Below are 12,460 nucleotides of genomic sequence, written 5' to 3' on the forward strand. Positions count from 1 at the left end.
ATGACTTTCACAGCCAACCAAACACCTCAGATAACTCAGATCAACTTCCCAACAATCCCCAGCACTTTATTCCCAACACTCGTAGCAGCAAGACCAACCAAACAGCTTCCCTTCACACACCACCGCCTTACTTCCACCACTGTACGAGTGCTGCCTCTTCGACAGCCGGCGCCTCTTGATTCCTCCGGCGCCGCCTCAGCTTCCCCAGGCTCCAACCAACCGGATCTTCTAAGTCACAGACTAAGCTCCAGCCCACTAGCTTGGACCTGCAGGCTTCACTTGGTTCACAACCTGATTAGACGCATCCCTTGAACTTATCGCGTCTGAAAGAACTTCTGAGAGGTTTGTCAGAACCTGAGTTCTTACATCACGGCCCCTGTCAGCCGGCTGACATGTCACGGGCCTGCTGACACGGTCCGCTGACCGGTCACGGCCGCCCGGAGAGATCAGGCCCCCGGCCAATCTCCGGACACTTAGCCTCCTGGCGGGCCTCCAGGGGGTCTGAGGCGGGGCTGAAGGCTGCAGTCGGTCTACTGACGGGCCCGGCCGGCAGGATCCGTCGAGAAACAGGGGGGTCAAGGGAGGTTTTCTTCCCCCTGGGAGAAATTTTTGGGATCTGCGATATAAAAAAGTCTTGTCTCGGTCACGTGATGTGTCACGTGACCGGTCAGGTGAGCCTGTCAGCCGGGTCACGGACCCTGTCAGCCGGCTGACATGTCACGGGCCTGCTGACACGGTCCGCTGACCGGTCACGGCCGCCCGGAGAGATCAGGCCCCCGGCCAATCTCCGGACACTTAGCCTCCTGGCGGGCCTCCAGGGGGTCTGAGGCGGGGCTGAAGGCTGCAGTCGGTCTACTGACGGGCCCGGCCGGCAGGATCCGTCGAGAAACAGGGGGGTCAAGGGAGGTTTTCTTCCCCCTGGGAGAAATGTCCTATGGGTTTTTGGATCTGCGATATAAAAAAGTCTTGTCTCGGTCACGTGATGTGTCACGTGACCGGTCAGGTGAGCCTGTCAGCCGGGTCACGGACCCTGTCAGCCGGCTGACATGTCACGGGCCTGCTGACACGGTCCGCTGACCGGTCACGGCCGCCCGGAGAGATCAGGCCCCCGGCCAATCTCCGGACACTTAGCCTCCTGGCGGGCCTCCAGGGGGTCTGAGGCGGGGCTGAAGGCTGCAGTCGGTCTACTGACGGGCCCGGCCGGCAGGATCCGTCGAGAAACAGGGGGGTCAAGGGAGGTTTTCTTCCCCCTGGGAGAAATTTTTGGGATCTGCGATATAAAAAAGTCTTGTCTCGGTCACGTGATGTGTCACGTGACCGGTCAGGTGAGCCTGTCAGCCGGGTCACGGCCCCTGTCAGCCGGCTGACATGTCACGGGCCTGCTGACACGGTCCGCTGACCGGTCACGGCCGCCCGGAGAGATCAGGCCCCCGGCCAATCTCTGGACACTTAGCCTCGTGGTGATGCTGTAAAAGTCCGATATGGGGAGTTTTAAAATGCTCGTACCATATGGCATCATCCAGTACTACAGCGAGTACATCAGCAATCACTGACAGTACCACTGTGACTCAGGACTGGAGTGGGTCTTAGTATTGGAACTCTGAAAGTTTGGTATCGTGATACTATGTCGCATATCGAATTAGTATGAGATATTCAATATGTTACATGTACCGGGTGCTGTACACACCTAGGTATCATGTTTAGTCAATCGACTATCTAATCACCGGGCGTATCTTCAATACCAGTTTGGTCCCTAAAAAGAAACCAAGTTACCGTACCAATGGAGCTGCCATTTCCCTATCCAATCTCTACGCTTACGGTCGTCGTCGAGGTCGAGCGTGCCCTCCATGGGCATGCCGCCGGCGTAGTACTGCGGCTGCGGTGCGGGCATGGGTGCCAGCATGGGGTAGTTGTATGCCTGCATGCTCTGGCCGTACCCGTGCCGCGCCGCGTCTTATATCCCCTCCCGGGGCTTCAGTAAACCGTGGTGCGGTCGAATATGGTGCGGAGGAAGGGGGTGGCGATGCCCTGCACCGTCTCGCCGGGCGGCAGCGGCGGCGCCGAGGGCACGGGTGGGTACTCCTCCGCGGGGGCGGCGGCGGTGGGCAAGAAGAGCACCCCGCCGGGTGGCACGGGGAACACCTGCGGCTCGACGCCGGCCTGCTGCGGCCTGGGTGCCGGTGGCGGCGGGTAGTAGCCCTGCGGCGGGGGTGGGGGCCAGTAGGCCTGGGGCTGCGGGGGGTAGTGGATGATGTTGGTGTGGTGCACGGAGGCCGGGGCGGGCTGGCTCCTGCCGCGGCCCGTGACTTTGCGCAGCGTGTCCCAGAAGCCGTCGCCCGTGCGTTGGATCCTGTCCCGCATCTTGCAGGAGAGGCCGTGCAGCTCGCGCCACTCGAGGTCGGTGATGAGGTGGGGGTTGCGCAGCATGAAGAGCTGCAACGCCACGTCCTCGTGGGCCTGCTCGAGGGTCATGGGCTCGGCGGCGGAGTCCGCCAGCAGGGGGTCGGTGTTGAGCTGCAGTGGGGGTGGGTGCTGCTGCATCGGTCTGGGGGCCGGGGCCCCCGTGGTTTCTTAAATGCGTTAACTACGACTAGGACACGAGCGACTTCTTGGCGTACTCGGTGTAGCTGACGGTGAGGAACGTCATGAAGATGAGCACGTTGAGGAACGCCTGCTTGGTGGCGGTGACGTTGTGCAGCTTGAGCGCCTGGAAGTCGTTCCAGAGGTCCGGGAAGACGAACACGGCGAACAGCGACACCATCAGCACGAGCCAGTTGTACATGGCGATGTAGCTGTACTGGGTGACGTCGCTGGTCGGGGTGGCGGTGAAGCAGAGGGCGATGATGATGAACAACTGGCAGAGAGTGATGGTGTTCTTGTACCCCTGGTAGAAGCCGTCGAGGTTGTTGCTGATAGCGCCCAGCACCATCGAGCTCTGCCTCTTCTCCGGCACGTTCTGGTTCTGCTTGTTCTGCGCCTCGATGAACGTGACGACCCTGGTCCAGTGGCAGGTCACCCAGTTGCCGGCGGCGGTGAAGAGGAGGAGCAGGAAGACCAGCAGCGCGTTGTACAGCAGGATGTCGTAGTCGGTCCAACCGCGCATGATGCAGACGGCGATGATGAGGGAGACGAATGCGGGGATGGCGAGCACGTCGGTCCAGAGCTGCTCGATCTGCCCCTGGGCGTTGAGGACGTCGGAGGCCAGGTACCGGTCGCGGATCTCCTTGTCGATGAGGAGGATGCCGGTGTCGATCTCGTGGCTGATGAGCCCGTGGATGGCGTCGAGCACGTTGGGGTAGGTGAGGTAGGGGACGACGAAGAGTACCACCGCCGCGGCCACCATGATGAAGATGCCGACCGTCAGGCCGATCTCGGGGTTCTTGGCGTCGGTGGGCGCCCCCTTGTTCACGAGCAGGAGGGTGATCATGAGCGCGATGGTCAATCCGAGGAACACCACCACGGTGGCGATGAGCTTCCACTTGATGGCGGCGAAGAGGTTCTCGGGCGACGCCTTGGAGCTCTTCAGCATCATCACCACCAGGTCGTGCATGAAGTTGGCGATCAGGATGCAGGTGCAGGAGAGGAACAGGAAGCTGTAGACGTAGAACAGGGTGCGGTAGGCCTTGGGCTTGGCGGTGAGGTTGTGCGGCATGCTGCCCTCGTAGGTGCAGAAGTTGATCATCTTCTTGACGTCGTCCTTGCTGGGCGCCGTGGCGGTGGCGTACAGCCAGCCGTCGCCCATGGCGTTGGCCACCTGTGCGATGCAGTTGCAGCCCCCGGGGATGTACACCGGGTTGTTGCCGGAGACGACCTCGAGGGTGAGCTTGTCGGTGGACTTGGGCACGCGGCCGGTGGTGATGTACTGGTCGCACTTGGACCAGGCCCAGAGCGTCCGCACGTTGTCCTTCTTGGTCCCCGTGGCGTTGGTGAAGCCCTTGAGCACGTCGCCAAAGGTCTGGTACTCGTCCCAGGGGTCGATGGAGTAGGTGATGATGTTCATTGGGATCTTGCTCTGCCCGTACGACCGGGTGATGGTCACGCAGCAGGCCCCGAAGGTGAGGAAGAAGAGTATCACGGCGATCACCGAGTTGGCGATCTTGGCGGTGTTCTTGTACGAGATGAGGCTGTACGACTGGACGTAGTCGACCGCCTTCTGCTGGTCGGCGGGGACATAGTGGTTGCCCAGGGGCTGCGGCGCGTACTGTATGGTGTTCGGGTAGAAGCTCTTCTTGTTCACGACCACCATTCGCGAACCCTTTGCCCGCACTTGGGCCCCGCGGTCTTTAATACGATACGGAAAGAATGGGATGACCGGCTCACGGGCCGCTCCTCTGCGCCGCGCCGCGGGCGACACCCCAGCCCGCGGCGCCCGACCTCGCCCGCTTGTAGCCGAAGGTGTTGGAGTAGGGGTCCGGGTGGTCCGTCTCCGCGTTCCAGTAGTGCAGCGTCCAGAGGGAGTTGCGCGCGTTGCTGCGGAGGTACTGCGCCGTGGGCAGCTTGCTGCGCGTGCTCTCGGCCATGCTCTCGCACGAGGCCACGCACCGCACGATCCTCCATCTCCCCGACCCCGAGCCCGGCGTACGCCGACTGGTTCACCCTCACGCTCACCCTCCTCTCGTACACGGCGGCGTAGAGCACGGGGCAGGCCAGCGACAGCGTCGCCACGTCCCTGTCGTGCGCCTCCTGCCCGCCCCGGAGGGTGGAGAGCAGCGGGATCACCCTCTCCCGGTTGCACCACACCCGCGTCGGGCCGATGGTGGGCAGCCCCTGCGTGTAGTCGCAGCCCGTGAGGATGGCGAAGCTCGCGAGCACCGTGCACGCGTTGCGGCAGCCCGGGCAGTGCCGCGCCACGTCGTCGCAGAGCTCCTGCGCCATGCGGTTGATGTGCACGTACTCGTACTTGGGCTCCGAGGCCGAGGCGGGCGCCGCCGCCCCCGCCCTCACCCGCATGCGGTAGATGGCGATCTGCGGCAGCGAGGCCTCGGGCGTCCCGGCCCTGGCGAGGTTCTCCAGGTGCACCATGGCCATGGGCACGTAGTCTCCATCGATGGCGTCGATGAGGAGGTTGCCGAGGTGGGTGTAGGAGGTGAACTTGACGTCGCTCTCGCCCTTGAGCCCCGCGTGCGGCAGCTCAAAGTCCTGGCACGTGCCGTTGGGCAGGTGCACGACGGGCGTGCTGTTGTGGTCGATGATGAGCCTCTGGTGGGCCGCCAGCGTCAGGTGCTTGTGCAGGTTCGTCTTGACGTAGTCGATGACCCGCGACTTGAACAGCCGGTTGCGGATGGCGTCCTCCCAGTTGTCCGGGATGATCGGAGGCAGGCACTCCCCGCTGGCGAAGCTGAAGCTGTTCACCTTCTTGTTGCGCTTGTGCTGCGTCATCCCCTTGCACACGGGGACGTGCTCGTAGTTGTCGAAGGCGAGCACCACCGTGCTCACCCCGGCCTCGAAGTGCCGCCGCACGCAGTTGACGAACTGGCAGACGAGGAAGAGCTGCCACGTCTTGACGCTCGTCGGCTTCATCAGCTTGATCTGCCCGTCGATGAAGGCCACGTCCGGCACGAACGGCGCCGTGGCCTGGAACGCCCCGCCCGCCGCCGCCTTCCATATCTTCATCCAGCCGGAGTTGATCGTCATGCCGCGGGTCACGATCCCGGGTGCTCGGGTGGGTGGGGGGCCGGCCGCCGTGGCCGTGGCCGGGGTGTTGGCCCCTTTTTTTACCCCGCGGGTATAAACGCCGGGCAGGCGGCGGTACCCGGCGTTGACCCGCCCCGCCGTGGAGCCGAGAGGGGGGATGGTCTTCTGGCGGACGCTCATGCAGCGGTTCTACAGGTCGTATTTAGCCCCCGTGCCGACCGCGGGTGAAGACCGGGATGAGCAGCCGACTGGCCCGTCGCTGGCCGACGAGGCGAGGCTGGCGTCCGAGCTGGTGCCACCTCATGCTCGCGGCCCTCCGCACGGCCCAGGGGTATTTCGTGAGCATCTCCGACCAGAGCAGGCCGCTGATGCGGACGCCCGAAGGTGGGTCCCTGATCAACTGGTCGCACGGCGACCTGCTGCAGATTATGAGGTCCAGCCAGGGGGTCTGCATCAACGAGCGCGGCGTGCAGTTCGTCCGCTACGGGCGCGTGAGGACGATTGGATGGCCTAGCCTCCCCTGCCGGCCCGACCCGACGGCGCTGTGCAGGGCCCCCGGGGGCAGCCGGTTCTTCCCGCTCGACGAGGCGCTGGTCTCGGGCGACGTCGCCTCCGTGGAGCCCGGCGTCCGCGCCATCGCCGCCGTGGGGTGCACGGGCGCCGAGTCCGGGAGGGTGCTGGTGGACCCCTGATGGAACGTATGCCAGCCGTTCCAGTCAGATAGCGCCGAGTTAACAAAAACTCTCCTGTAAACCAAGACGACTTACGTGGCGAGGCGGCATGTAGTACGTGGGATGAAGAGGGGACTTTCCTAGCCGTCTTGCTAAGGTCCTCTCATGTCTGGATGCTTGGGTTTCACATCCTAGCATACAGTCTATCTCTCATGTGCTCCTCAATGCTGGTTTTTGTGTGCATTAAACTCGGTCTTGAGCAAAAACTGTCTTGTTACAACTAAGGTCGATGTGACGTCTGCGTGACTTTGGACTAGTACAAGTCTAACAAACTTGTATTCCGTCGGTTATGGGCCCCGATTACATGCTCAATCATGTTGATCTTATATTTGGTTAGTTGAATTGTTTACTGGAGTTTTTTCTTTCTTGGTATTGTTTTCCCGTTGCTGTTGAAAATTCATGCAAATTCTATCAAGCTTTACACATTCGGATGACTCCTCTCTTCAATCAGGCTCTCTCTCTAGCCGCAAGTTGTTTAGGCCTCTCATCTCAGCCTCAATTTGTTTGATTGATCTTCGAATAGGAAAAACAAGCCTTTCCCCAGCCAGATTGGTCGGTCGAATATCTGCTTAACCGTGTGGAAACGCACTTGAAGCTGATTCGATTCTTATTTTTCTTGATCTTTGAGTAGGATCAAATGGAACTCCCAGGAGATCTGGCGGAAGTTTCATGTCATGGAGCTAGGCTGTGGCATGCATAACTGGAGCTACTTCTGGATCGGCGAACAAGGTACTACTGCACAACAATCTTCAAATGCCTTGAAACGGATGTTCCAATCTTGCGGCAGCAATCTCTGGTCACAAGTTCTTTACGGTTCAAAAATTTATCTTTTGGTCTTCAAATGCCGGCGGGCACGCTCTCTCTCCCTCTCCATCTCTCTTATCTTCTCTCTCTTCAGACTCTCTTATCCTATCCTCCATCTCTCGTCATTGCATCCGCTCGCCAGGCATCTCCCCTTATCTCTGTGCCGCACATCTAACAGCCCTGCATGAAAATCTTCTTCAGAATGGACAATCCTTGAATGGTTATTGCCCACTCAGCATGACTGTGAACTTGACGTTGTATCATCGTATCTTGACTTGGATCTGCTGACATTCTCTTGGTTGAGTGACTTTCTGACGTCCGATGTAACGTACTATTTCAGAAACTCGGGGGGAGGATGGAACGTATGCCAGCCGTGCCAGTCAGATAGCGCCGAGTTAACAAAAACTCTCCTGTAAACCAAGACGACTTACGTGGCAAGGCGGACGATGTAGCGTGTGGGACGAAGAGGGGGGCTTTCCTAGCCGTCTTGCTAAGGTCCTCTCATGTCTGGATGCTTGGGTTTCACATCCTAGCATACAGTCTATCTCTCATGTGCTCCTCAATTCTGGTTTTGTGTGCATTAAACTCGGTCTTGAGCAAAAACTGTCTTGTTACAACTAAGGTCGATGTGATATCTGCGTGACTTTGGACTAGTACAAGTCTAACAAACTTGTATTCCGTCAACCCCTCCTCCCGCTACGACGTCAGCCTCTGCGACGTGGTGGACGGCGGCCTCGATGTGTTCTGGGACGGCGGCACGCTCTACCACCGCCGCATGCTCAAGCCCGTCTGGCTCTACGTCGCCATCAGCGCCGTCAGCGTCTACCTCGTGTCGGTCATCGCGCAGAACATCACCGCCCTGCTCCTGGGCGAGCCCGCCAGCGGCGGCACCGCCTCCGAGGGGGGCCGCTGGGCGTGGGCGGTGAGGGCCGCGGAGGTCACCGTGGTGGGCGGCGTGCTGGGGTGCTCGGTGCTGCCGCTGCTGGTGAACGACTCGCTGCTGCTCTGGGATGAGCTGGCGTACGCGTGGTTCATGCTGGCGTACGTTGCGTTGCACGCGGCCTTCATGGCGTACAAGGTCAGGTTCGACCGCGACAACCGGGCGAGGCACTTCCTCACCTTCAACCTCATCACCGGAATCCTGCTGCTCCTCACCCTCTCCATCTACAACACGCTTGCCAACCCCTACGTGGGGATCCTGCTCGTGATGCTCGCCATGCGCTGCTTCTACAAGGTGCTCGACGTCTCCCTCGCCGAGCGCGGGGCCTGCCTCGACCTCGAGGCGGCCGTGATGGTCTTCGACGCCGCGGGGATGCTCCTCACCCACTACGTCGGCTTCCGCCGCAGCTTCATGTTCGGTTTCGACGGGGACACCTCCTTCGTGATCGTGTGTTTGTTCAGTTGGTTCGTTTCGAGGTTTGTTATTAAAGAATAGTAGCCCAAATTGTGTGAAATGCGGTGGGAATGCAACTGGTTGGGGTTGACTGTCCTCGTATGTTTATGTAGGGGATGCCTGGGTGGACACCAGTTTTCAAGGTTCTGTAGTGCATCCGATGCTTCGTGTTTCGGCTGCATCGCAAATTCCTTCGAAAATCAGGAGTACATATCCGATGTCACCGGTGTGATATACTTCTGTGAGTGCAATTCCGGTGCATACTTCGATTCTTCGTCCGGTGTGGCCTGCCGGGTGTGTAGCTGCCCGCCGAATATGTATGCAAGCACTCCTTGCCAGGATGCGGCTGCGCCTGTGTGCAGCGACTGCACTAGCTGCTTCCCTGGGTTCTACGCTTCGTCTCAATGTTCGTACTCGTCCAATACAGGCTGCACGGCGTGTAAGGATTGTGCACCGGAGAATTATCTGTCGGGTGGGTGCACAGGACCAGACGATTCGGCATGTACCGCGTTTAGGAAGTGTGGCGCGAATGAATACGAGACAAACGGTTGTAACGAGCAGCTGAAAGATCGTGAGTGTGCCACCTGTCCAGGTTGTCCGATCCCGGGCCAGTTCAGGGTGAATTGTGGGGGTAAGTACTCCGGCGACTGCACCTATTGCACGCAGCGGTGCATTTCCATCACCACGGTGAACAGGTATACCCCCGACTGTCAGTCTACGACTTGCAGGCAGGCAGAGCCGTACTGCTCCTTACAGTCAGAGTATGTGTTCTTGACTGCATTCTCTAACTTCGACCGGGAGTGCCTCGGCATGGACAGTTACATGCAACAATACAATTACATAGAGCAGGACACCCTCATCATGAACTGGGTGGAGGATATCCAGTGCATGCTTCCTTTCATCTCGAGCTGCGTAAGGCAGAGGGTGGAGGATCGCGTGATGGTCGTGAACGGCATGACGTTCTCGAGGTGCAGCTGTAAGGCTGGGTACCGTGTGCAGATGTACAGCGTCGATGAGGTCGACCTGGCTTGTTTGAAGAGCGAGTTCCCGCCCGTGGTCACCGAGATAGATGGTCAGGATGTCTCTGTGATCCCCTATTACTTTTGTAAGCGATGCCCTCCCATGACTTATTCCGAGGCGAGTGACATCGGGTGCAAGACCTGTCCCCTCGGGAGCAGCCCCAACGCAGACCAGACCTCTTGCGAGCCGTGCGCCCTTGGGACCATCAACGTGTGGAGCATCGAGATGAACGCATACGTGTGCCTGCCATGCGAGCCGGGCACCTACCAGAATGAGCGCAACCAATATCAGTGCAAGCCGTGTGGTTGGGATCAATATTCGGGATACGGTGAGACGAGCTGTCACTTCTGCCTGGGACCGGCGAATCATACAAGCGACCACGTTAAATGTGCCCTAGTCTGCCAGGGTCGTTGCGAGTATTGGAATTCTACCACACAGAGCACCGATTATGTGGGACTGTCAGGCAGGACCCGCGTCTGTCCGGATCTGAGTCCCTCCAGCACTTGCGTTGCTTGTGATTCTGTGGCCTGTGCCACGGATAGCCTCCGAGTGTTCGACGCTGCGTCGTATACAGACAAGAACATGAACTGCTCTATGTGCTCGGGTGTGTTCCTCTCTGCCGACTACGACTGCGAGGAGGGTGTGTTTATCATGGATACCGCCACCTCCTTGTACGGCTGCAGGCCTTGCCAGGCTCTCCCCTTCCAGATGTGCCCGCTTGAGTTTGTGCAGAGGTATAACTTCCACGGTGCCATGGTGAGGTTTACGAGGGTGGGCTGCACCACTTTCGTCCGGGGGGTACCCGACAATGTGCCCAATTACGGTAGGTGTGTCGATTGCAAGATGGCATTGTCGCAGCTTCCAAATTCCTCCTCTCCCGCATGCGGACTCTCGGAATACATGGATGGGTGCGGTTGCCAGAATCCCTCCGCGCTGAACGATTCCGACTGTGTTGTGAGCCCGTCCTGCGCACCTTGCTTCGCCAACCCCCCTTCCAATGCGGTCGTGAGCTTCAACGACATGGACGTGAGCTGCCAGCTGGACTGCCTGCCTGGTTACACGGGTATATCCGTCAACGATGTCTGTGTGGATACCTGCATTCTCGTGAGCTGTGACGGCACCTCGGTTGCAATCCCCTGCCTCCCGCCGTTGTTGCAGAGGTGTGAGAGGTGTGTCAACGTCTACAACCGGCAGGACAGTCTGTACCGGCTCGGGACTTATGACCACGGCATGAATTTCATCGATCGGAGATACGGGCAGCGCATGGCGAGTTTCGAGAATCTGATGATCATGGATGTTACCCGGGTGGACAATCGACTCTGTGTCAGGGGGAATAAGTATGTGGATGAGCTTACAGGTGAGGGGGCGAGCTCTTATTCTGATCAGGATGGCTTCAAGTTTCCCGTGCAGTGCTTCTGGGACGAGACTGATGACACTCACAAACTAGCCTATCGTGATTCACTGCCGAGCATGCAGCTCGAGAACAAGTTCGCACCCAAGGGCAGCCCGCAGTGGTACTCCGACAGCATCACCTATGCCGAGATCCACAACCCGAAGGTTTCTGGGCTGGGTGAGACCTACATCCGGATGAAGCTCTTCAGCAATCCCAAGACGCTGCACTTGCCCGACCTAAAGGTGTATCCCACCGTGACGCTGGAGCGGTCGTGTGGGCTAGATCAGATGCAGCTCTGCGCCTTCAGCAGCACCTATGTGGATCCAACCAACTCCAATGTCTCTGACCTTTTCGATGGCGACCCTTCCACGGGCTATAGGACGATAAATGTTGCCTTGCAAGACACCCTGCTGTTTGACCTTGGGGCGGCGAGGGGTAGGCAGGGGAAAGGGGGAAAGTAGAAACACGGTCACCACAAATCCGCAAGATAACACTGCACCAACACTTCACTGGGAGACGTGTTACACCCCGAAGCTTTACGGGTTGCACACTAGCCAAGCGAATGCTCAAAGAACCTCCGCTGGATCACACAGATGGTGCTAGACAGTATTATCAAGCTTTATTGCAGCAACCACACCAACACAGGGAAATGCGTGGTACACAGAGGGAGGGAAGACAGACCACCTAGAGATGAAGATCTTGATCCTTTTATAGCCCTGTGGGAGTCCCAGGGGTAGTGGTCCCCGCTTGCACGAGTCTTCCTGCCTCGTGCCGTCGCTATGGCCCCTTTGGTCCATGCGCTGCTCCTGTTCTTGTTTCTACCAGAAAGGAGAGCTCCACCGGTGCTTGATAGGGAAACCGTCCCGGAGGGGTCCGACTTCTGAACCAAAGTAGCCGTTAGAGAATCACTGTCTTTCGTCTGGATAGTTGTAGAGGCTATCCTTGTGTGCTGTCCACATTTCGAGTGTTGACCACTCCTGTGTTGGGCTCGCTATCCTATGAGCTCTGATACGCTCTTTCTGCGCTTTCTTGGAGTGCTCAGGACTCAGAAAACTTCGCTTTCTTTGCTCTGATACGCTCCCGCAAACTCGCACCTAGACCAGAGTCAAAGAGCGGTCAAAGGCGGCGTGAACGCCGTCCCTGAGCAGAGGAAGGTACCGGACGTCGCTCACGCTGTTTGGCCCTGTCGTAGCGTTGAACCAAATTGCGAAGCGCTCGAGTGCGAACGAGATGTTCCACTGGTTCCCAGGTGTCATCAGCAGAGGAGAAACCTTTCCAGCGAACGAGATACTCCTTGCGTCCGCGCTGCGTTCGATCAGCGAGTAGGCGCTCCACTTCATAGAAGTCCGGGAGAGGCTGGGGAGGCGGAGCGGAGTCCAGCTGGGGCTGTCGTTGAATGTGAGGACGAAGAAACTTGGCGTTGAAGACGTCGATGGTCATCCTGGGGAAACGTTGCAGCACGTTGATTCTGTAGTTGTTGTTGGA

The 12,460-nt window shown here is 58.9% G+C and overlaps 2 protein-coding genes across 2 annotated transcripts; one reads left to right on the top strand and one right to left on the bottom strand.

Annotated features, from left to right (window-relative positions):
- Window positions 1-2,590: 2,590 nt before the first annotated feature.
- GUITHDRAFT_118959 (hypothetical protein) lies at window positions 2,591-5,634 on the bottom strand (the record flags this gene model as incomplete). Its single annotated transcript, XM_005821838.1, has 3 exons — window positions 2,591-4,331; window positions 4,375-4,481; window positions 4,543-5,634. 3 exons carry the CDS (start codon window positions 5,632-5,634, stop codon window positions 2,591-2,593), a joined length of 2,940 nt encoding a protein of 979 aa, XP_005821895.1.
- A 2,046-nt stretch (window positions 5,635-7,680) lies between these two features.
- On the top strand, window positions 7,681-11,436 carry GUITHDRAFT_118960 (hypothetical protein; the record flags this gene model as incomplete). Its single annotated transcript, XM_005821839.1, has 3 exons — window positions 7,681-7,688; window positions 7,824-8,573; window positions 8,676-11,436. The coding sequence occupies 3 exons, from the start codon at window positions 7,681-7,683 to the stop codon at window positions 11,434-11,436; spliced, it is 3,519 nt and encodes a 1,172-aa protein (XP_005821896.1).
- Window positions 11,437-12,460: the final 1,024 nt, after the last annotated feature.

Source organism: Guillardia theta (genome assembly GCF_000315625.1).
Source record: "Guillardia theta CCMP2712 unplaced genomic scaffold GUITHscaffold_137, whole genome shotgun sequence".
In the NCBI taxonomy this organism is placed as follows: domain Eukaryota; class Cryptophyceae; order Pyrenomonadales; family Geminigeraceae; genus Guillardia; species Guillardia theta.